Source organism: Mus musculus, chromosome 9 (genome assembly GCF_000001635.26).
Source record: "Mus musculus strain C57BL/6J chromosome 9, GRCm38.p6 C57BL/6J".
NCBI lineage: Eukaryota > Metazoa > Chordata > Mammalia > Rodentia > Muridae > Mus > Mus musculus.
The window spans coordinates 62,955,028-62,980,884 of record NC_000075.6 but is presented as its reverse complement, the minus strand read 5'-3'; the positions used below and the strand labels follow the sequence as shown (position 1 = coordinate 62,980,884).

At 41.1% G+C, this 25,857-nt stretch overlaps 1 protein-coding gene and 1 long non-coding RNA gene across 3 annotated transcripts in view; one reads left to right on the top strand and one right to left on the bottom strand.

Moving 5' to 3' along the window:
• The window catches only part of Gm35574, a 29,558-nt gene extending 29,187 nt beyond the window's left edge, over positions 1-371 (bottom strand). For both annotated transcript variants that reach the window (XR_379535.2, XR_379536.2), the window contains exon 1: positions 358-371. This is a non-coding gene — a long non-coding RNA (predicted gene, 35574). The remainder of the gene's footprint in view (positions 1-357) is intronic.
• Positions 6-25,857, top strand: part of Pias1 (protein inhibitor of activated STAT 1) — a 102,514-nt gene continuing 76,662 nt past the window's right edge. Inside the window, exon 1 of the mRNA NM_019663.3 lies at positions 6-37. Coding sequence (NP_062637.2) covers positions 14-37 — 24 coding nt within the window. The 5' untranslated portion in view covers positions 6-13. The remainder of the gene's footprint in view (positions 38-25,857) is intronic.

Genomic DNA, 25,857 nt, shown 5'->3' with positions numbered 1-25,857 from the left:
TGACAGACGCAAGATGGCGGACAGTGCGGAACTAAAGGTAAAGCGCAGCTCGAATTCACTTCTAATATTCGGCCGCGGAGACGGCGCCGCGGCTGCCGGGGGGATGGGTCGGACCCTGGGGGGCCCGCTCGGGCCGGGCTCCACCCGAGTCTGGAGTTGTAGGCGGGAGAGGCGCTCCGGGCCTTAGTGGAGGGGGCCTGGCTGCGGCGGGCCGTGGGCCCCGGGTGCCTCGGGGGCGCTGACGGGTCGTCCCCGGCGTGTTATTGTTGTGGGCGCCTCTGGCGGGGGTGGCGGGGCGAAGAGAGAGTGAGTCGGGACGTGGCGGCAGCGGCGGTCCCCGGGGCCTGGGTGCCTTACCTTGCAGCCCGCCTCCCCCCCCCCCCCCCATGGGCAGCCAGGGGGTGGGGGGGTGTAGGCTGCTCTGGGAAGAGGGGGATCGGGAAAACTGCCCCGCTGCCGCTTCCTCTTCCTCTTTCGCCGTCCCGGGCTCCTGTCAGGCGCAGCGCTCGGACCCCCGGGAACTTGGCTCCGGCCGCCCCGCCCCTCCGCGGCGCCCAGGCGCCCCCGCCTCGCTTGCCGCCGCTGCCCGCCCGCCTGTCAATGGGTGCCCGGCCAGAGGGAATGCGCGATCCCGGGGCAATCGGCTAGGGAATACGAGGGAGAAGCTCTTGGAAAGTTTAGCGAGCCCGGAGCCGGCGTTGGGGGTTCGGCTAAAGGGTTGCAGGGGGAGTCTGCCCGGGCGGGACGTTACTGTTTCTCTCTTGATTTCGGGCCACCGGGGAGGGTGTGTGTGTGGTGGTGGGGAGCAACCCATTGAAAGAGTGTGCTTTTGGGAGCGGTGGTGGGGATGCAGCCACCTCTCTGCACTCTTGCTGTCTCTGGTGTGGCAGATGAGAGCAGCCTTGGGGGTCTCTAAACACACCATGATGGCGATGCTATAGCTGATGGAGGTGAATGGTTCGTGTTTATATCCCCCGTTGCCTTTTGTTTGTTAGGGACATCTTGCTGGCCATGTTGATTTAAACGAAATTCTCCTCCCACCCACCCCCCATCCCACCCCAACCTCCAATAAATAGAACGTTCCATCGTTCCTCTCAACTGTACCAATTACTCATGCCTCGCGAAATTAGATGAAAGGGTGCCCCCTTTCCCCCGCTTTTTCTCCCACCCCAATCTTTACCTGATGATGGCTCCTTTACTGAAGCACATATACCACTACACAAGCAGTTGGGGGAGGGCTGGTGGAACCCTTATGATTGGATTGTGACAAATGGGTCTCTGCTTGAATAATTCTGGTTTAGTAGCAGGCAGGCAGTTCTTAACTAACGCATATTATTTAGAGGCTCTGAACATGGTATTCCCTTCTCTGGCTTCCTGTGTGCGAACCAAACAGCTGGTTATAGCACATCTCTGTCAGAGTGGAGATTGGGCTATGCAATTATAAATCCTCAGGGAGATTTAGAAATTCTTTTTATAATCAATAAAAAAAATTATTATTTTCCCCATTATAATGAAATAACTTCTAAAACAAGCAGACCACTACCTGTGTTTCTGGACACTTTTCTTTCCGTGCACCTGTGTGTGTGTGTGTGTGTGTGTGTGTGTAAAAGCCTCACTGGAAGATCTTTTTTTCCTTAGTAACTTTGGAGTGTTAACATATCAAGATTTTTGTACAAGATTTGGGTATTTGTTTTTTTTAAGTTTACTTCTAATTACTAACTTGTTTAAGACAGAAAATCTTAATGGATAGCGCCCCCCCCCCCTTTTTTTTTAAGACAGAGGTTTGCTATGTTGCTGAGGTTGGTCTGGAACTCACTGTGTAGACAGACCATACAGGCTTTAAACTTCAGGGATCCTCTAGCCTCTGCCTCCTTAGTGCTAGGATTAAAGGGATTAAAGGCATTCACCACCATTCCTGACTTGGATAGTTTTTTTTATCCCAATTTCAGACTATTGATTTCACCAAGAAAGCCTCTGAAATTTAACATTTTGGAGACAACCACCTTGCATAAAAACAAACGAACAAAAAACCCCAGAGCTCAAGTATGTGTATTTTATGTAATTATTTTTCTGTCACTATGTTACTGTCATCTTTTATTTTTGATTTTGTTTTGAGGCAGGGTTTCTCTCTGTGTAGCCCTGGCTGTCCTGGAACTCACTCTATAGAACAGACTGGCCTCAAACTCAGAACTCAGAGATCTGCCTGCCTCCTGCTTCCCAAGTGCTGGGATTAAAAGCATGTGCCACCCCCATCCTCTTCAGAGTTGCTGCTGTCTTATCTTTGCTTCCTAATACTTTTTAGGAGTCAATTTGAAAAATAGCTGGCCAAGTTTTTTATACATGGACCATGTAGTAAGGCTTGAAAACCATATGGGAAAAGTACCTGCAAAGAACAGAGTACCTTTGTTGTTTCTATTTTAAGAAAGTGCCTTCGGGGCCAGGCATAGTGGCCCCATACCTTTAATCCCAGCCTTTGGGAGGCAGAGGCAGGTGAATCTCTTTTTGAGGATCAGCTGATCTACAGAGTGAGTTCCAGGATAGGCAGAGCTACTTAGTAAGATCATGTCTTGATAAAATAAAGAAATAGAATAAAGAAAAAGGAAAAAGAAAGAAGAGTGCCTTTGGGGATAGATGAGATTCCTGGTGTGAGTCTTGTTAGGTAAAGTTTACTCTTTACAGAAATGAGTCAGTATCACACAGACTCTGAACACTTAATGGAAATGGTATTTTTCTAAAACTGGTCTCCATTTTTTCACCCTCTCTAAAAGCTACTTGAAATTTCCAGAGGGTTTGTTTTCCACTCTTATGTTTCTGTTGTATAATTTTTCAAATTATAATAAGTGTTTTGACACATTGGTGTGTCATTGTGTGTGCCTGAGACTTAAAGGAGCTGTGATAGATTACTTAGCTGGTGATAGCTGTGGTAAAAGTCCTGCTAAGGCTTCATTGTGGTATTGCTGCTTTGGAGAGTAGGGGCGATGATAACAGGAATGCATATCTTTGTGTGTGTGTGTACAGTGAAGTTTGGAATATATTCCTTTCAGAAATATTTTCTTTAGGGTGTGCATGTGTTTGTGTGAGTGATGTGTGAAAGATATTGGTCATATATGCTAATAAAATAGGGAAAGTCTAAATAATTAGGGGGAACCCTAGATTTTTTTATTTTTAAGTTTTAAATGAAAATACAGAACTCTAATGGGAACTGCTGAGGAAACACTAATTTTTTTTCCTTATCCCAATTCACAGCCCACATTTGACTGTGCAGTGGATTGTATTTATAATTATTTTCCTAATGGCCCTTTTAGTGAATCCTTTTAAATCTATAGTGATTCTGCTAAGATCAGATGGGAAAAACAGATCCAAAGCCCCCGTAGGGATAGTGCAAGCTTGAAGATATTGCCAATAAAAAGTAGATTGAGTCATACATATCAAAATGAGTTCTCTGTGCACTTCTGCTTATGAAGAGTTCAAGTTTTCATTAGGGGAATACCCACAAATGATTTCTGGGAGGCTGTGAAGGTGAAGGCACTTCAAACGGGGAGGATGTGCAGCCCAAGTGATCTTGGTAGCGATAACCTGACAGTTTCATTGTAGTTACTTTGATTTGTTGTTTTCTTAAGACAGTCTCTCTCTGTGAGCTCTGGCTGGCCTGGAACTTGCTACGTAGACCAGGCTGACCTCCAACTCACAAAGGTCTGCCTGCCTCTGCTTCTTTCTCTGCAGTGCTGTGATTAAAGGACTGCCACCATGCCTTTTTAAAATTTTATTTATTTATTTATTTAATTTATTTATAGACAGCTCCCTTGCTTTTAATCCTAGTAACTTAGAAGGTTAAGATTTAAGTAATGTGAGTTCTAGGCCAGCCTGGCCTTACATGGCAAGACTCTATCTAGAAAATAAACCAGGTTAAAACTAAAGAGAAAAAAAAAAAAGACTCAGATGACCACAAAATACCCTAAAACAGTGGTTCTCAACCTTCCTAATGCTTTAGTACAGTTCCTTATGTTGTGGTGACTCCAACCATAAAATTATTTCGTCGCTACTTCATAACTGTAATTTTGCTACTTGTTATGAGTTGTAATTTAAATATTTGATGATTGGCATATCTGAAAAGCCATTCCTGTGAAAGGGTCGTAGTTCTGCCTCTAAAGGGGTCAATACTCACAGGTTGAGAACCTCTGGTCTAAATGAAGAAAAAACCACAATGATAACAAAAATAAACATTTTTCTTTTAGAGTCAGGACTCACTCTGTAGTTCATAATGGCCTGGAGGGTGACAGCCTTTTTGCCTCAGTCTCCAGAATGCTGGGATATCAGCATGAGCCACCACACTCACCTTCCAAAGTCATTATTTTTTCTTAAATGTCTTTTGCATTAAAACTCAAGTTGTATTGCTGTTAACTCATAGAAGGAGCACTGGGGGAAGGATTCATCACTTTCAAGGAGTAAATAATGGAATCCAATGAGCAGGGAAGCCTACTTTTAAAGTATCTGCTGTGGAAGTGTATCAGTACATTTTGTTGTCATATCTGTCTCTTTATTTTCAACAAATAACCACTTAGTTTTGATCTCTGTGGTGTAATTCGTCTGCTTTTATTTCACATAGAAGCAAGTAAGTCTGACATGTTATTCATGGATTTGATTTTAATCTCTCTGACTTGCTTTTATGAAGTGCTGCATTTAGATGGCTTTTGTTTTATGTCACTTCTTGGGAACAGTATTTTAAAACAATTTGGAAAACACTTAAGTTTTTAAGTAGTTGATGTAATTGTTTTGAAATATTGCCGCCTTTTCCTTGCTGGTTTTCTCCGGGTGACTGCATTGTCTTTCTCTTCCAGGAGTGTCTCCTAATCCCCTTTGATTGCAGTAGCTGATTAACCTTGGGTTCCTCCTGGTGAACTCCATCAGCATGCTGTTCCAGGGTTCATGCTGAGGCTTTTGATTTCAGTGTAATTTGTACCCTTTCATGCTGGTAACTAGGGGTAAGAAAATAAAGTGGCTGTGTTTGTAGTGGGATCTAGGAAGAAGTATCTGCCTTCAGAAAGTGGGATTTTATAAGCTGTAGCATACTAAAAACTAAACAAGAGCTTGGTTCATTACTTCACAGAATTGATGGTACTGTTTTCTTAAGTGTTCAGCTCTGTCACTAAGCATTTCTTTTTTGTGTAGCTCTAACTGGCCTTTAACTCACCGTGTGGCTGAAGAAAACCTTGAGCTCCTGATGTTGTGTATCTCTCCTAAGTGTTGGGATGATGGGCATAAGCCACTATGCTCTACTGTCTTCTTCTTTTTTTTAAATTTATTTATTTATTTTATGAGTACAATGTCACATCCCATTACAGATGGTTGTGAGCCACCATGTGGTTGCTGGGATTTGAACTCAGAACCTCTGGAAGAGCAGTCAGTGCTCTTAACCACTGAGCCATCTCTCCAGCCCTCTACTCTCTTCTTTTACTGTTTGAAGAATACTTGATACCTTAGTTTTGTAGTGCTATTCAGTTTATAATGTATCACATAACTTTTGCTTTTCGCATAGTTCTTTGATGTAGTAGGAGGGGAATGAGCAAGGTAAGGAAGCCTGGCCAGGGCAAGTGTTACCAGCCGGCCTCCCTAAAATGCCAAGGCAGTCCTGGAGTTGTTTAAGATGCCTAGCTCACTAAGTATTGTAATGCTGCTAAGACATTTCCTTTAGTTCTATGCCTGGCTATTTTGTGGGGACACTATGCATTTCCAGTGTAGAGCCCTGGCTGGTCTGTATCTTACGATGTAGACCAAACTGGCCTTGAACTCACAAAAAGCTGCCCTCCTTTTACTCCAGAGGACTGGGATTAAGATGAGTGCTAACGTGCCTGGTTTTGCAAATCTCTCTTTAAAAACATTTGGACTTTGTTAGTTGGAATCCTACAAATTAATTTTCTTTCTTTTAAATTTTTTTTGAGACAGGATCTTTTGTTTGTTTGTTTGCTTGCTTGCTTGCTTGTTTGTTTGTTTGTTTCCAGACAGGGTTTCTCTGTGTAGCATTGGCTGTTCTGGAACTCACTCTGTAGACCAGGCTGGCCTCAAACCCAGAGCTTCCCCTGCCTCTGCCTCCTGAGTGCTGGGTTTAAAGGTGTGCGCCACCACTGCCCAGCTAGTTTTGTTTTTTTCTTCCTTTTTTTCCCCTCTTTTAATTTTGAGGTTTTATTTTTATTTTATGCCTTTGAGTGTTTGCCTAAATGTGTATCTATGCATTATTTTCATGCAGTGCCCACAAGGGCCAGGAGAGGGCATCAAATCCCCTGGAATTAGAGTTACAGAACATTTCTCTGCTTTGTGGATGCTAGGGATCAAACCCTGGCTTCTGAAGAGCAGCCAGCTCTTAGCTAGCCACTGAGTCATCTCTCCGAACCCTCACTGTTTGGTTTTTAAAAAGAGACAGTCTCACTCATACTAAGACTAACCTCCAACTAACTAAGCATAGCAATTTTTGCAATTACTATTTTGCTTGGAAATTTTTTTTTTTTTTATAAAATACTAAAAAGAAGACAGAAAAATAGCACTTATAATTTTAACTTTCAAAAATATTACAGTTAGCCAAGCAGTGGTGGTGTATGCCTTTAATCCCAGCACCTGGGAGGTAGAGGCAGGTGGATTTCTGAGTTCGAGGCCAGCCCGGTCTACAGACTGAGTTCCAGGACAGCCAGGGCTACACAGAGAAACCCTGTCTCGGAAAAAAAGAAAAAGAAAAAAGAAAAAGAAAAAGAAACACTACAGTTTAACATCTGGGGATCTATATGTAGACTTTCAGTGACTGTAGGTATATATATGTATACACACATATGTGTGTGTATATATATGTATATATATTCACAAGAAAGAATCACAGTATTAAAAATTATATATATATATGTATATGTACATATATATGTAAACAGACACACACATGCCCAGTATACATATAGTATACATACACACGTATGAATATTGTCACCTATAGCTCAGGTTGTCTTTTAAGTTCCCTATGTAATGTAGGATGACCTTGAATTCCTGGTCCTCCTCTCCACCTTCCGTGTTGGGGTTATAGGCAAGCCTGATGTATGTCATGCTGGGACTTGAACTCAAGAGTATCATGAATGTTAAGCAAGCAATTTATCATCTGAACTATATCCACAGCTGATACTTTTTGTAATCTGTTATTTTTGTGACAAGCCTTTCAAGTTTGTAGATATAGATCGAGGTTGCTTTCTATTTTATTCTTCTAGTAGCTCAACTTTATAAAGTTGCTTCTCTTTGGGGAGGGGCCTGGTAGTGAACCCTTCTTGTGATGTTCATGCTTTGGCGGATAGCCTTGTATAGAGCTTTGCAAATGATTTTAACACCTCAGACCTTAGAGCTGTGTAGAGAGCAGTACAGCTCTTTCTGATTCAGGTGCCCTAAGTGGAGTGGATTAGTAGCTTTTAGCTTATTTCTTGTTTAACCTTCATTGTTCCTATTTCTTTTGTGTGTCAGGTGAGATTACATTGATAAAGAATGAACTCCATGATGATATAGCATATTTAATTGATTTCAAGTATGTTTGATTTTGGAAATTATATTAAAGTAATCAAATATTGTGAGTTTTGTGCACTAGGTGCTTGTCAGTTTTAAATGGCATGTTGAAACTTTATTGAACATTAATATAGAGAAAGTGGAAATGAGAACAACTTTTCATTTTTTAATGTGAAATCAGTGTTGCCATGGTTTTAAATTAGTAGGTAATGCTGTTTGGAGGAGCTAGTTATGGAAAGGTTACATAGGCTGTGAAAATATTTTTCTATTTTAAGAAGAAACCTTTTTGGGTTATAGTAATTAATAAGTGCACATGTAAGTTAAGAATACTTTTTTTCTTTTCAAGGCTCTGTCACTGTGTAGTCTGGACTAGTCTCAAACTCAGGGTTTTCTTTTCTCATCTTCCCGAATGCCGAGGTTGCAGGTGTGTGCTACCACCCCTGGCGAGAGCACTGCTGTATCTGGAAAGTCGTGAATCATGGAAGGAACCAGTGATGAAGTTAAGCTGTGGGATAGATTGTGTTCTACATTTGTTGTAAATTTGCTCACTAGTGTTCTTTCTGAGTAGGCGGCAGAAGTTTTTAAAGTACTTAGTTGTTTTGTCCTATAAGTGTGGATGACCCAGGGTTTATGCTTTGGCTTTAGATAGTTACATAGTGACTCACAGACGACCCCTGGGGTGAGCCGAGGCACAGAGCAGTAGATTCTGTGTAGTCAGAGCTGACTCTAAGGCCAGCCACTACAGTGCACGGTGTGGCCTGCTTGAGGCTTTATCAGGGTATAGCTCCCTCCTGTGCACAGCGCTGGCGTGGTAGCCCTGTGCTTTGCTAATCCTACCTAGGCCTCCCTCCTGTGTTCTAAGCCCTCTGCTTTTGGTTTCAGTGGTCTCACGTGAAAAGGCAGAAAAGCCTTTCCCTCAGACTTTGGTCAAGAAACCACCTTTTATTTTTTTCTTAAATCAAGAAAATGAAACAAGTGTGAATGTTTTAAATAGGAACCAGTTCTGGATATTGACAGCACTGCTTGGTGCGAATGCTCTTGCATTTGAAACCATCGCTTCCTTACCTTTTCTGCTGTTCTTGCTTTCAGTTTCTCTTTTTGGTTGTCATGTTAATTTCACACAGACTGTTCCTTCACCCTGTGACTTCTGTCTATAAACACTCTTTGTGGAGCTAGGTCTGGTGGTGCACGCCTTTAATCCCAGCACTTGGGAGGCAGAGGCAGGTAGATCTCTGAGTTTGAGGCCAGCCTGGTCTATAGAACAAGTTCCAGAACGGGCAGAGTAATGGAGCGAAACACTGTCTTACCCACCCCTTGCCCTCCCCACCTCCCCAAAAAATCCACAAAAAGTTCAGTGAACAAAACAAAAATAAAAAACCTCCGTAGCTTTGCCTTTAACAGTCAGTCTTAGCTGGTATGATACTCAGGGCTCTCTCCAGTTTGACTGCAGACCATTTTGTGTGTCTTGTACTTTCTTGGCTGTAGCAGAAAGGTCTATAACTTGAAGAGCAGTTACTCATTTGCTCTGTTGCTGACTGTGTTCCCTCCTAGTAGATGTTTACTATCTTTCAGCTTCACAAATGATGTTACTGTTTGTTCTCCTTGGGACCCAGGCTGATGCACATGTCTGTTGTGACAGTCTAAATTGGAAGCATCTCTGAACAGTGTCGTGTCTTTACTCTTTCCATGTTGGTACTTAGATTAACTTGGATAGTTTGTCCAGAATAATGTTTTTGGATGTGGACCATGCGGTGGGTATCTTGGAACTGGGGCAGTGGATGGGTTGTTGTTAAGCACCATGTATAACATTGAAGTTACTCATTGACTTTAGCCCTGACTGCTGCAAAAGGAAAACAAAAAGTTCTAAGTACTTGTTTTTGGTGTCTTGAAACTGTATTATGCTGTGTATCCCAGGTTGCCCATGAACTGATAGTAATCTTGCCTCAGCTTTCCACTTGCTGGGACTACAAGACTGCATGGAGTGTTTGATACTTTGTTATGCTGCTGTTGAAAGCAATTACCACCCCTCCCTCCACCCCACCTCTTGGTTCTGAGAATCAAATCCAGGGTCTTGTGCGGTCTCTACTATTGAGCTGTTTATTTAGCTGTACTACATTTAGTGTAACTAGTCCAGTATTAGTGTTGGGATTGGATTTGAAGATAGATGTGACAGGGCCAGGCAGTGGAGGTGTGCATACCTTTGATTCTTCTGGAGGCAGAGACAGGCAGATCTCTTGAGTTTAAGGCAACCTGATTGTACTGGCTAGTCTTGTGTCAACTTGACACAGCTGGAGTTATCACAGAGAAAGGAGCTTCAGTTGAGGAAATGCCTCCATGAGATCCAACTGTAAGGCATTTTCTTAATTAGTGATCAAGGGGGAAAGGCCCCTTGTGGGTGGGAACCATCTCTGGGCTGGGAGTCTTGGGTTCTATAAGAGAGCAGGCTGAGCAAGCCAGTAAGGAACATCCCTCCATGGCCTCAGCATCAGCTCCTGCTTCCTGACCTGCTTGAGTTCCAGTCCTGACTTCCTTGGTGATAAACAGCAGTATGGAATTGTAAGCTGAATAAACCCTTTCCTCCCCAACTTGCTTCTTGGTCATGGTGTTTATGCAGGAATAGAAACCCTGACTAAGACACTGAACTACAGAGTGAGTTCCAGCATGACAAGAGTTACACACAGAGAAATCCTGTCTGGAAAAACAAAACAACAAAAAAGTAGATGTGATGAATGTAACAGGTAAGGGTATTGGCTTAAGGAAAAATGGACTGTGGCCTTAGGTTCTGGTAGTGCACAACAAAGCACTTCTGCATTTAAGTTTCTGAATGTGAGCAAGTTTGTTTCTAGTTACATGACACAGTGCTTAAAATAGAACTTAGCTAACTTGTACTTATATGGTGAATTTAAGGTGTTTTCCTAAAAAATTGTCACATGGGTCTTATTCTTAGGATCAGAAAAGTTTCAGAGTAACTATGTAGTTTTGTTTTTAAATTTTTAAAGTATCTCTCCAAAGGTTATTTATTTTTTCTGTTTTAAGGTGCTTTATTTATATCATAATATCTTTTTAATTGACGTGTACTTGCACATATGTATGAGGTAAATGCTTTCCCAGTACTTTAAAATCATTATGGCTGGGATGGTGGCTCCTTTGATCACCAGCACTCAGGTGACTGGGGCAGCTGGAGGCCAGTCTGGTTTACATATGTAGTGACTTCCAGACCAGCTAGGAGTAGTACATAATAAGACCCTGTCTTGAAATTAAATAGATAGATGGAGAGAGAGAGAGAGAGAGAGAGAGAGATATTGAGATTGTGATTGTTGTAGATTCCAGGCTTCTACAAGTTGCCCAAAAAAGGAATGAGGAGGAGGTGTCAGGGTTCCTGACACTTGACTGAGCAACCCGAGGAGGGGACAGGAGGGTTACGGTGGCTCCTGATTTCAGAGGTTTCAGCCCATGTTTGTCCCATTACCGTAGGCCTGTGGTAGAGCTAAACATCATGGTGGCAGGAGCTTAAGAAGAGCCATCAGAGAGGAGGGGGCCAGAGACAAGGCACCCTTCAAAAGCACTCCCCGGTGACTGACGTCCTCTATCAGGGCCCCACTCTTAAGGTTTCTTCCACTGGTTTCTAAAATAGTACTGCTGCCGGGGACCAAGTTCTGACCCACACGAGCCTGTGGGGACACTCATATTAAACCATAACATTCCATGCTTAGAACTTGGGTTATAGTGTAGTAGCTAGGATTTGATTATTATTTACAAAGTGTCTCACATTCTTCCATTCATTTATGTGTTTTGAATGTGAGGTACTAGACTATTGGCTTGAGTGTATATATAATTACTTAAGCAGAAAATGTATGTGTTTTATGATTATAAGTGCAATGCATCAACTATTACTATCATAGGGGTTGTTTCTCAGACTCCTGGTGTTTCCCTGGGTATATCTAGGTCAAAACCATTTTTCTAGTACCAGTAGGACTTTGTTTGGTATGCTGACAATTACAACATCAGTGATGAATAAAGCCATTGTGATTTTCAAGATCCCTGCTGTGGTGTGACTGAATTATACCAGTGGTATAGTCTCATCATCAGACTTTTGGAATTGAAATAGATATATGCTTTAAAAATAAAACAAACTGGACAGGTTATGTGTCTGGATAGTAGAGTGTTTGCCTAGTTTGCCTGAGGTCCTCAATATGATTCTCAACACACACACACACACACACACACACCCACACACACACACACTTTCTCTTCCTCTCTCTTTCTCTCTATTTCTTTTTCTCTCTCTCAAGTAAAAGTGCACACACATGGTGTGGGAACTCAGGAAGACTGCCTGGTTACATTTAATGCCCTTGATGAAGGAATAAAAGTTAGTGATTTGTCATTGAGTCCGTCTTAGCTTACCTTTTAGAGCGTGTTGTTTGAAGTGCTTCTCCTGGTAGCAGGCCTGATGATTAGCTCAGAAAAGAGCTTTGTGCAGTTGTTGAGCTGCAAACGAAACTAGCTGCCTTTCTAAGTAGAACACTATTTTTACTTGAAATAATTGCTTGGCAAAGTGTGGTTATACAGAACAGGGTGGGATTTGGCATACATTTTCCTGAAAATAAAGTAAGCCTGTCACTACAAGGAAAACAACTGACAGTATTCATTGCTAATGATAAAATTTAAGCTTTCAAGGGGAAATTGAATTTTGGAAAACTACTGCACTTGCCACTAAGAGTTTGACAGATTGCACACTTTACTCCTTTGATGCAATTGGTGTGATATGAGTAAGCGAGCTATGCTTTAGACAGTAGTGAGCTGCATCACTTTTTGAAGAAGTGTGGAACTTGGCAAATTCTCCATGTTTTGACATGAGATTTCATGTAGCCTAGGCAGGTTTTGGACTGTGGATGTAGCTCAGCGTGACCCTCCTGCCTCTTTCAAGTGCTAGGATTTTAGGTGTGGAACCACCATGCTCAGCTGAACTCAACTTTTTTTTTTTAAATAACCAGTGCATGGTTTTATAAAGTCATGTATGAGAAAAAAAGATCAATTGGAGTGGAGATTAGACCAATGAATTTTTGTTTGTTGAGATAGGATTTCATGTAGTCCTAACTGGTTTTAAATTTGTTTTTGTTGTTGTTTTGAGAAAGGGTCTCAGGGATCCCAGGCTAGCCTCAAGTTCTCTATGTACCTAAGATGACCTTGAACTTGTGATCTTTCTGTGTTCACTTTTAAAGTGTTAGGATTATAGACATGTACCACATTGTTTGTTTTTTGTAGTGCTAGAAATTGAACTCAGGGCTTCCCAGGGTTTCCTGCTAGATAAACACTCTACTAAATGGAACTATAGTCCAGGCACTGACCTTCGACCTCCTTTTCTCCTCTTTGCACTTACCAAATGCTGGTATTACAAATGTGTACCACCATGCTTTGAAATGACTTTTGGTTTTTTGAGACAGAGTTTCTTTATATAGTCCTGTCTAACAATGAACATTTGTTATTTATTAAAAGTCATTTTGAAAGTCAGGTGTGGTAGTGCACACCTTTAATCCCAGCACATGCCTTTTGAGTTTCTGTGCTGACTTCCCTCAGTGATGGACTGTTAACGTAGGATATACTACAATTAAATAAGAAACCCCTTCCTGGAGTTGCTTTTCGGTCATGGTGATTATCACAGCAATAGAAACTCTAATTAAGACAAAATCCAATGTTTTCTGTTTTGATTTGTAATACAGTAGATTTTTCTTTTTCTTTGTAGTCCTGGGGTTCAAACCCAGGGCCTCTTCTCTGATAGGCAAAGAGTTCTTCCATTGAGCTTCAGCTCCAATCCTAGTAACTTAGTTTTGATAGATTCAACACAAAGGGAAAGGGCTATCTTCCGTTTCCTTCCCTCCCTCCCTCCCTTCCTTCCTTTCTTCCTTCCTTCTTTTTTTTTTTTTTTTTTTTTTTGTATAAAATAGAGTTTATTCAGGGCATAGGGAGGGAAGTTAAGAGGGTAGTAGAGGCAGAGAAAGGCAGAGAGAGGGAGAGAGTAGAGAAGTAGAAGTCGGCCATGAACATGTGGAGAGAGGGGGAAGGGAATAGGGAAGGGAGGGAGGAAGGGAAGAGCCCAAGGGGGCAAGAGAGAAACAAGAGAACAAGAGAGGCAAGAGCCTCCATTTTCAAGATTATAAAAACTGTGATAATGTAAATATTTTTTGAAAAAATATGAAGAGTTATACTACAGGAATTTCTAGTTTCAAATGAGACTATCCCTTTTACTCCATTTCTGACATTTTTTTATAGTTTAAAAGACAAAAAACCGTTTGCTTATAGAAAAAGTATCCACTAACAAGTTAGCCAACCCATAGCTGTTAGTGATGTCCTGTATCTCTGCAGCCAGTGTGCTGGATGAATGTGCTGGAAGTGCTTTCGATCTTTAACGGTATGAGGAATATTTATTTTTTTGTTGTTTATTTTATTTGTTGGTTTTTTGAGGTTATGTCTCAACCCTGCATTGTCATGAATGAGAAGTGTATGGACAAATGAACAGTCTGTGAGATGTGCTCTAACCCAATTGTAGCTAATAATTTCCTCTCTAGCAGAGCTTAGCTCTTGCAAATATATCTGTGATTGATTTATAATTTACATGTTTTTTTCTATCTCTCCCTTTTGGGATGAAAGCCAAACAGCTATACAACTGGGTCCTTTTACATTTTTGTCTACACTTTTTTCCTCATTCTTTGACAACTTCGTATATGACAATGCATATAATACATTCAGGTCACCCTACCCCTGCCTACACTTCTTAGGGTTCTAGTCACGCCATCCTCTGTCTGCACTTACGATTCTGGTCATCCCAGCCCATCTGTATTTCTCAGGATGGAGTCTGGAAAACTGGCTTCTCCTTTCCTCCAGTGTCTTTGTAGGATTTTGAGACTGAAAGAAAATCAGATGAGGTGCATGTCTGTAACCCTATCACTTGAGTGGTTGAGGCAGAAGGATTGCTGTAAGTTTGAGGTCAACCTAAGTTCCATAGGGAGTCTAAGGCTAGCCTAGGAAAGACTGGAAAAGAAACACTGGTCTAGAAGTCCTTCTAATGAGATTTCACAATATTGTAGCCTCTTAAAGGTAAAAGACCTCTTAAGAGTTGTGCAATGGCTGGAGTGATGATTCAGCTGTTAAGAACGCTCGCTGCTCTTGCAGAGGGTCCAGGTTTGATTCCCAGCACCCATACAGTGACTCCCAGGGGATCTGATAATGTCTTCTGGACTTCATAGGCACGCAAGTAGTGCACAGACACATGTGCAGACAAAATAACTACATATAAAAATTATTTTAAGGGCTGGAGAGATGGCTCAGTGGTTAAGAGCACTGACTGCTCTTCCAGAGGTCCTGAGTTCAATTCCCAGCAACCACATTGTGGCTGACATCCATCTATAACAAGATCTGATGCCCTCTTCTGGTGTGTCTGAAGACAGCAACAGTGTATTCACACATACAAATAAATACATAAATAAATAAATAAATAAATCTTTTTTTAAAATTTAATTTTAAAAAGGGGAGGTTAGAGGCACTTGGAGAGATGGTTTGGTGCTAAAAGTGCTTGCTATGCAAGCATTAGGGCCTGAGTTCAAGTCCCTAAAACCCAGGTTAAAAGCTGGATGCAGCCATGGGCCTGTGACTCCTGTACTGTGTAGAGTAGTGGTATAACTAAAACAGCTTCTTCAAGATTGAAATATTCCATCCTGTAGGAAAGCTCTTTAATCAGGAAGGTAAACAACTTAAACAACTTCAGGAAGTCCCTGAAACTCATATTCACTAGGGCCATACCTGTCAGACAGAGGAAAGGCTGAGATTCCTTTTGAGGCTAGCTGAACAGAGCTGCAAAGAAACTCAGACAAGCTGAGCTGCAAAGAAGACTCTTGAGACCAGAACAACTGCCTGGGAGAAACAAAAACCAGTTGAGATGCCTAGAAGTTGTTTAGACCAAAGTCACCTGGAAAAGACACACACCAACTTATTGAGCTTCCTGAAGGCTGTGCTATGTACTGCAGATTTCCCAATTTTTGTGAGCTGTCAATCATGCGGGGCTGGTCTTGGTGATGCAGTTGTTTTTGAGTCATTTCTCCTCTTGTAGGTACAACCACTCACCCATACTTTACCATTCCAGTAAAACTTAGGATTTACCAAGTTGGACTATCCATACATTGGTCTGTCCTGGGGTCCCTATCTAGAATGAATAGACATGTGTGTTATGTTTCCCCAAGGAAAAGTTTGTCATACAACAGCTGGAGTCTAGAGGATTGCTAGGCCTTAATGGTTGGCATCCTAGCTCTAGATTCAGTGAGAGACCCTGTCTCGAGGGAATAAGACAGATCAGTAGAGCAGGGGACTCAGCAGCAGCATCTGGCCCCTGTGAGTACTGGTTATGTACATGATACACATGTACATATGCATATACCTCCCACATATCACACATACACCACACACACTACATAATGTTTTGCATTTAACTATAATTAGAGAAAAGAACATGTAGTTAGTGTAATTAAAACCTGAATTAATTTTTTTTTCAGTTGTACACATTCATTATACGAAATGCTGGTTTGATGACATTTTCATGCATGTATAGCATCATGCATGTATAGCATCATGCATGTATAGCGTGTCCTTTGTTTATATACCCCTCACTGTCATGCCTTATAGTTCTATTCCCGCTGCTCCCCTTCCTCTTCTCAGATACTCCCTTATACACGAAGTGCATGTGTGTGTGCACACTGGATTCCACATACAAAAGAAAAGGCATTTGATTTTGTTTTGTTTTGAGTTTGACTTAACATGGTGCTTCCCAGTTCCATCCATTTCTTGCTCATGCCATCATTTCTTCTTTATGAGAGAATAAAAGTTCATTGTGTGCATATACAACATTTTCTTTACCCCTTCATCTGTTGATGGACATCTAGGTGATCCAGTGTTGGCTGTAGTGACTAATGCCATAAACATGGCTGTCACATACATACATCTCTGCTTTATGCTGACTTAGTTTCTTTGGGTAGATGGACCCCAGGAGTGGTTTAGTTGGATGACATGGTAATCTTGTTTTTAGTTTTTTCTCTTTTGTTACTCCTGAACTTGGTCTCAGGAATAATGCAGACTAATGGGAGCAATGCTAATTAATAACCTTTAATTCCAGACTATTTTTAGAAAGTTAATTCTTGCTGTATGTAGCAACTTTTACATAAAAGTTTGTCTTGACTCTTCTGCACCCATTGTAAGGAAAAATGAGATCTGTCTTTACTTAGCAGGATCACATGCATATAAGCACTGCTGGGGGGAGGCCTGGGCAGTGCTTTTGGGTTAAACTGGTGCATGGTCAGTGGTCAGTTCTTTCTTGTTCAGTACATTTTTTATAAGTAAACCCCTCATCCTGAATTGGTCAGTGTTTTCCAGAATCGACGGAAAGGAACAAGTATAGCCGGCGATGCTGAGCATTTGGGTACAGAGGTCTAGAAACAGATTTGCTTCCCTTTCTCCGTTTAGTGAAATAGCTTCCTTTTTATTCATACATTTGTTTGCATATCTGAAGGAATGAGGTTGTCTGTGTGAACCAGTGGTGAAGACTCAGTGCTGGGAGGTTTAGGGCAAGTGCTTTGACTCTGGGATTCCTCTTCTCTCCTAACCTCTTGCCTCCCTCCTCAATGGTGGTGGTGGTGGTTGTTTTTTAAATGTCATTTATTTTTAAACTAGTGTTTGCTAAGGTAAATTAACTACAATCTATTAATAGCAAAAGAAACTTAAATAACATTGCCTTTCTCTCAGTTGTATGTTGTAAGGCAGAATGTCATTGTGTCATCCAGACTGGCCTCTTGATTTTCCTTGCTCTGCTGAGATTAGGGACATGTGGTATTGTGTTATATACTTGGCTGACCATTGAGCTAACATGTACAAGTGGGGGGAAGGGATCGTGTGTGTGTGTGTGTGTGTGTGTGTGTATGTGAGTGAGTGTGAGTGTGTGTGTGTGTGTGTGTGTGTATGTGTGTTAGTATCATGAATGTAGGTGGGTAGGTGTGTTTGCCTATGTGGAGGCTAGCAGTTGGTGCTTGTTAGTCTCTCTGAAGTTGGAGCTTGCTGTTTCAGCAGTATCAGCATGTTGGCTGGGTGAATCTTGAACTCCTGATTTCAAAGCCTTCCCAGCCTCTCTACATTGTAGCAGGTTCAATGTAGGACTTGGGATCTGACTTTGGAGTCTGAGTTCATACCCTTCTAACTCTGTAAACTCAAGTTAATTTTCTTGGTACTCTGAAGTAGTTCTGATACAGGCTCTTCAGGCTTTTCCTAGTTCTGGGATCCAGAATTTGAGAGACCTTGTATAATTATAGAATATGTTCATTCGTGTTCTCTCTCTCTCTCTCTCTCTCTCTCTCTCTCTCTCTCTCTCCTCCCCTCCCCTCCCCTCCCCTTCCCTCCCCTCCCCTCCCCTCCTGTGTGTGTGTGTGTGTGTGTGTGTGAAAAGTTCATCTCCATTTAGGCTTCTTAATATGTCTCCATGTATGTTTGTGCACTTCATGTTTGCCTGGTGCCCTTGGAGTCCAGAAGAGGGCATCAGATCCCCTGGAACTGTAGTCACTGACAGCTGGGAGCCACCATGTGGGTGCTTACATGGCAAATTGACCCCAGGTCCTCTGGAAAAACAGCCATTGCTCTTAACCACTGAGCCATCTCTTCAGCCTCTGACAGTACTGATTTTTCAAAGACCTACTATAGCCTGAACACAGAACACAACTCCTAAGTTTTTCTTAGATTTCCCGCTTCCTTTGTCGTACTTCCTTCTTACCTTTCACACAGATAAACAACTCCTGCTGGTGAGTATGACTTTAGCTAGAAGCCTTGTTGTTTAAGCTTACCCTACTAAAGGTTACTTCATTAAGGTTCCAAGCCCTACTTTTATAACATTCCATGGCCACCCATGTTCTTATCCCACTGCCTCCTTACTTTGTAGTCTCATTTCTGTAGCTCCCCTTTAGCATTCCCTCCTACCATTCCTGAGTCTGTCCGGGGTAACACTGTCCTCTGTCCTGGCTAAGCTTTGTGCTAAGTAAGACCCTGTTGGTTAGTGATAAGGAGCTCTGGACTCAGGAGGCTTGGGGTCAGGCAACAGCATTTTACAGTCAGACCTCAATTTTTTAAGACTTATTTATTTAATATATATGAGCCCACTGTAGTTGTACAGATGGCTGTGAGCCACCATGTAGTTGCTAGAAATTGATCTCAGGACCTCTGCTCACTCCGGCCCCACTCACTCCGGCCCCCACTCACTCCAGCCCTGCATGCTCTGGCCTAAAGATTTATTTATTATTATATGTAAGTACACTGTAGCAGTCTTCAGACACACCAGAAGAGGGCGTCAGATCTCATTACGGATGGTTGTGAGTCACCATGTGGTTGCTGGGATTTGAACTCAGATCTTTGGAAGAGCAGTCAATGCATTTACCCACTAAGCCATCTCACCACTAAGCCCCAGACCTCAAATTTAGTGTCAGTTTTCTTATAGATAGGGTAGGAATTACTAAGAGTTTGTGTTGTGGGTTCAAATTTGTGCTAAGAAAAGAAATCATGTTTACTAGTACATATGTTGCAGGCACATTTAGACATTTAACATACATATATATTATTATTTTAAAGATTTATTAACTTTTATGTGTATTGATGCTCTGTTTACATGTCTGTGTGAGGGTCTCAGATCCTCTCGAACTGGAGTTATATACAGTTGCGATCTCTATATTGGGGTTGGGAATTGAACCTGGGTTCTCTGGAAGAGCAGCCAGTGTTCTCAACCACTGAGCCACCTCTCCAGCACCACATTTTATTATTTTGATTCACCTGAGTCAGTGACAAACTGTAACTGAAAATGTTTCTAAGATTACAAGACTGTACTGATTGTATGAACTGTTTCCCAAGAGCATAATTCATTTAATAGTTAGGACAGTATAGAATTTTGCATTTAAGGAATCATTGAACATGTATAATATCCCCCCTTCCTTCCTTCCTTGTTTGTTTGTTTTCTTTAAAAAATGATTTTGAGACAGTCTTGCTTTGTGGTCTAGCCTAGTTTTAAACTAGCAATCCTGTCCTAGTCTCCCAAATGCTAGAATTTTTGTGCCACTACTCCTGGCAATCCTGTGTGTGTGTGTGTGTGTGTGAGAGAGAGAGAGAGAGAGAGAGAGAGAGAGAGTGAGTATGTGTGTATGTGAGAGTGTGTGTTTGTGTGTATATACTTGCCCCATAGCCAGCGTGTGGAGGTTAGATGACAACTATAGATGTTGGTTTTCTTCTACTTAGTGAGTTCCAGAGATTAAACAGGTAGTGAGGCTTGGCAGCAAGGGCTTTTACCCACTGAATCATCTCAGCAGCTCCCATAATCCCCCTTTTAAAAGTGGAAGTATACCTCCCAAATTATAATTTGATAAGTTAGCGTCTAACCAGTATGAAAGTACAAATCGTATGCATTGTATTACCCTCCTGGCATGCAGTGGGTGTTGGACTAGCGTAGTTTTACCCTCCTGCTCATCTCTTGCTCCTTCCTAAGCTCCCTCTGTGTATGGAGTAGGTAGGTGCCTGGCCATCCGTGGAAGAAGCGTTTCTAGCACATCTACATGCAGAGCAGTCTTTTCCTTAAATAAGAACCATATTTTCTTGTCTCTGCACATGAAGTTGGTCAATGTGTTAGTGTTTTAAATTCTAGAATTTTAAATTAAATTAAACTAAACTTAATACTGTGCCCAAATTTTTAAAACAGTCTGAGTTAGATTTGTTATTTTTAGTATTCATGTTAACAAGAAGGAGCTTTTTGAAGCCTAGAGCTTTTTGAAGCCTATAGCCATATGTTTCATGGAATGTGGTAGGACATAGATGGGGATGACGTGTAAATCATCTATCAAAAAGGGAAACCATGGTAACTCTTTCACAATGTTAAGTTTGTACATTGCTTGAAGGAAAATGGCATCTCTGTTTACATATAATCACAATATTTTGTCATCTTTTGAGAGCATAGTGTAATCAGTATGATGGGCTGGAGGCTGAGAGATGAAGGTGCTAGCTGGAGGGCTGGTGCTGCAGATCACTTTCCAGTTGTCTTGTGTTGAGAAATAAATAACAGATGAGATACTGGAAGGGAGATGATCATGGAGAGGGATGCCCCCAACCTGATTTACTACTTTGACTAGAAACTGTCTGACTAGGTTTTCTGGTTGAACTAGGTGGTGTTGACAAATTGCTAATCTCCCAGTTGGTTATTAACTGTTTTGTGATTTTATTTCTAGCTTTATTCTTCTCTTCTTTCCTTTTCCTTTTCCTTTTCCTTTCCCTTTCCCTTTCCCTTTCCCTTTCCCTTTCCTTTTCCCTTTCCCTTCTTTCCTTGTTTGTTGTTTGTTTTGAAAGACTATGCCTTTTTGTAGCCAAGGCTACTCTGGAACTCACTATGTAGTAGCCTAGTCTGGCCTCACACAGCAGTTATCCTGCCTCAGGTTCTAGTCTTATAGACCCAGCTTATGAACTATTTCTAATGGGAATGATCAGAAATGGTCCAGAATTAAGAATTTTAGTTTCATTGAATAATCTGACTTTAAAAATAATGAATGAAATATTTTTATTTTACTATTCTTTTATTAATGTATCTAATTTCTTGGGTAGAAGAAGAGAAGACCAGAACTCTCACTTCGCATCCTAGCAGGCCTGCGCCTTACTTTGTAGACCAGAGTGGGCTGGAACTTAATTTGTAGATAACAGACCTCTTACCTCTCCTTAATGCTGGATTGAAGGCATGAGTCACCATGCCTAGCTTAAATGTAGAACTTTAGGTTTATAGAAAATAATGTTATATCTGAAATAAGACATCATTAACTGTTTATTTTGTCTGTTAAGAATTCACTCTAGTTTATACTTGGTTATATAGTGATTAGTAGATAAGATTCCCAATGCAGAGTCTGCTTTCTGACTGACCTGAAACCACCACAGCAGAAAGTGAATGGGAGAGATTGTGTTTAGCTGCAGGGGACCTATTCTTGCTCACAATGTGGATACTACTTTGTTTTAAGATTTACTTATTTAAATGAGTACATTGTAGCTGTCTTCAGACACACCAGAAGAGGGCATCAGATCTCATTGAGATGGTTGTGAGCCACCATGTGGTTGCTGGGAATTGAACTTTGGACCTCTGGAAAAGTACTCAGTGCTCTTAACCACTGAGCTATCTTTCTAGCCCCCAACATAAGTTTTAATAAGGAAGATCATAGCTAATGAGAATGTAAAACTGGTATTTTCTATTTAATTGCCAAATGTACTTCTTTCCCTTGTGTAGTTGGGAATAGGTGTAGGGGTGTGTGTGTGTGTGTGTGTGTGTGTAAGTTTTATGTATCTGCAAAGGAGGTTGAGGGTCTTTGGAATGACAGACATTCCATTCCTCACTATAATTCCCTGAGGACACTTAATCTTTTTTTGGGGGGGAGTGGGTGAGGGGGAGCTTAGGATCTAAATGTCAGTCTGTGAGAAAGAACAAAATACACAGAAGGAAGACTTGTTAGAAACCCTCCAGGACATGTATCTCTAAATGTAAACGCTTAACAGTTAGTAGCCCAGGCAGAAACATGCTAAAAATTCATTGCCAAGGCATGATGCTGTAACATTTGAGAACACCTAAAGAGAAAAGTCTGCAAGCTTCCACATGGGCGATATACAGGTAACCATGAAGGATTAGAGATGAATGGTACTGGGGCTGCTGTTTGTTTGAGATAATGTCTCCTGGAATACAGGCTGGCATCAAACACACATTTTAGCTGAGGGTGACTTTGATCTTCTGATCCCTTTGCCTCTACCTCCCCACGTGCTGGGAGGTAGATAGCAGAGCATCTAAGTTGTTTTTTTTTTTTTTAAATGTTTTTAAAAGATGTATTATATATTATGTATTTATGTGTTCTGCCTCCATTATGTGTACCATGCATGCCTCCTGCCCTCAGAGATCAGAAGAGGTAGTCAGACCCCTAGAACTGGAGTTAAAGATGGGGGGCAACCACCATGTAAATGCTGGGAACTGAGCCTGGGCACTCTACAAGAGCAGCAAATACTTTGAACTGCTGAGCCTTCTCTTTAGTTCTCTTTAGTTTAGTTACTGAACCAGACTTGAGGATTGAGTGTGAGGAAGTGTTGATTGTATAATGCAAGGAATATAAAAGACGCCGGGCGTGGTGGCACATGCCTTTAATCCCAGCACTTGGGAGGCAGAGGCTGGTGGATTTCTGAGTTCAAGGCCAGCCTGGTCTACAAAGTGAGTGAGTTGCAGGACAGCCACAGCTATACAGAGAAACCCAGTCTCAAAAAACCAAAAAAAAAAAAAAAAAAAAAGACATCTCCCATGCCCCTTTTTCTCAGAAATCTACTGGAGAAAAGAACCCATTAAGAGAAGCCAAGATAGGAGGAACAGAGACAAGGAAACTGCTTAGTGTGGGATACAGATGGGGATCCTGGGAAACATCAAAGGGGAATTCTGTGACCATAACTGTGCATTGGGTTCAGATCTAACTGTCCACATTGGAGCCTTAGAGCTGGCTACCAGGCTATAGTTTTAGGAAGAAAGAGTTCTATAATTCTAGCACTCATGGATTTGAGGTGTAAGAAGATAACAAATTTGAAGCTAGTCTTAGCTAATAGCAAGTTCTCAGGCTAGTTTAAGCTATATGGGGAAAATCCTGTCTCAAAAACAAAACAAGACAATTCAAAAGAAAGCCAAATCAGAAAAAGGAAATAAAAGATATAAACTAAAACCAGGCGAAGTTAAAACAGCTTTACATCTTGCAATAGAATACATTGAGAGGAAAGTTTGAATGTGCCGATGAATTGACAGTAGGTACGTAGAATAATAATGAGGCATAAAAATGTTATAAAGTATGAAGAGAGCAAAATTATATGAAAAGAGAAATCTTTGGGTTCAGCAGTGAATTTTATTTAGATGTTGTAATAATGTCTAAATATTAAAAAGCAGAGACAATTGATTCAATCATAAATTATGATGGGGAGATTGTAGGTGAGGAGATTTGACAGCTAAAACCATTATTTCTTATAACTGGTGTCAGTAGATACCTTTAAGGAATGATTAACTGTTGTACAGATGGTGAAAACTCCAGAAGCAGTAGCTAAACTTGAGAGTGCAGCAAAGAACTCTTTCTTGTGAAACGATTAGGCTATTTAAAAATGTGTACCTGGGCTAGAAAGATACCTCAATGGTTAAGAGCACTTGTTCTTTTAGAGGTCCAGGGTTCAATTCCCATGACCCATGTTAGCTCACAACCATCTGTAACTCTATTTCCAGTGACCTCTTTTGATCTTCAAGGGACCCAGCATGCACATGGTGCACATACATACATTGAGGCAAAATGTTCATGCACATAAAATAAATAACTAAAAATTTTAAAAATAAGTTTTTTAAAATGTGCATGTGGAAGCCGGCAGTGGTGGCACACGCCTTTAATCCCAGCACTTGGGAGGCAGAGGCAGGCGGATTTCTGAGTTCAAGGCCAGCCTGATCTACACAGAGAAACCCTGTTTCGAAAACCCAAAACCAAAAAAAAAGTGCATAAGAACGTGCTGTTCTTCCTGAGAACCTGTGTTTGGTTCCCAGCATCCACATCAGATGGCTTTTAACTGTCTATAACTCCAATTCCAGGGGATCTGATGACCTCCCGCTCTGGCCTCCTTGGGCATCCACATGCAGGTGTACATCACATAAATAAAAACAACATTTTTAAATAGAATTTTAAGATTATGTATGTATCTGTCTGACTAAAAATAAAACACTTTAGAAAGATCACAGAATACTGTTCTGTGCAGAATATACACTGCAACCATTTAATCCCCGAGGATTCTGAGAACTCTTAACCATCCAACGATTGTCATCAGCAGAATGCTGAAATCTCCTAGGAGGTGGAGATTCTAACAGCCATTGTGGTTAATATTATCCTCAGTTCTAAGTGTTCATTTTGCTGGAGTTTTAACAAATGAAGAATTTTAAGCATATTGCAGATTAAAATATGTATCATTTCAGCATCTCAGAAATATTTAAATGATTTGTTTTCCTGTGTGTTCTCAAGACTTCTGCATGGTGAATTAATTCTTTGCAGCTTTTCCCTTGAGTGATGCCTCAGATGGCTGGACCTTTTCTGACCCCTTCAAGTCTTTGAAATACTGTGCTTATTACTGTCTCCTAAGAGTATGCAAAAACTGTTCCCGTAATAGCAAGGAACACCACCTTGCCTTTCACTGTGTAAGGTTATCAGGTGCAATTAATGGTAAATTGAGCCCACACACATCTTAGCCATAACTTTTTTTTTTAAAGTTCAAATGATGAAGCTTGAACAGGAAACTGAAGTAAAGTATGTTCATTTTTTAATTGATTCCCACCCCCTCAAAATGTTTCTATTTGAGGTAGAATTAGTTATGGGCATTCAACAGATTGTTTCCTGTGTGAAAAATGATGATACCTGTCTCGACAGCCTAACTATGATAATAAATCAAACTAGGAACCTTGACTTGTTGATAGCAACTGTCTTTTGAGTGTGTATATGTAAGTATTATTTTAATGGTTGCTATTGTTTGCTTTGCCTTTTTTGAGGCAGACAAAATGTAATTGACAGCTGTCAGGTTTGTCACTTAACTTTTTTTTGATCCTTCAAGCGAGAGATTTTATTTTATGTAAACTGTCAGTGACAATGCATAGAAATACAATAATACAGCTGTGCTACATTTAGTCTTATACTCACAATTAAGGACAGAAGTTACCTTCACTGAAATTTGTAGTAATTATTGAATTGCTGTTTTTGTTTGTGGCTTAGAGAATAGAATTGAATTAAAATAAGTTATTTCTCTCTAAAATTTCATGCTGTTTTCCCTTCCCTACCCGTTTTAGAACAAATACATTTTGCCTTTGTGATAACTGCTGGCTAGTGTTAGTTGACAGAATCTAGAATCACCTGGAGATGGGCCTCTGGCCATCCTTGTGAGGGAGTATCTTGGTTTTGTTAATCAGTGTGGGAAGACCTGCCCACTGTGGGCAATACCATTCCCTGGCTGTTACTAGCAATTGTGAGTTCTGGATTTTATAAATGGAGAAAAGGGGCTGAGTACCATGAATGAATTCGTTGTTCTGTTTTCAGTTTAGAATGTGATGTGGTCAGCTTCTTTATGCTCCTCTCAAAGTCACTTCCCCACCACGATGAACTTTGCCCTTAACTTTTGAGCCAATACAGTCCCCTTCCCCTTAAGTTGCTTTTGTCCGAGTGTTTTATCACGAGGCTGGGGTGGAGGAAGGACAGTAAG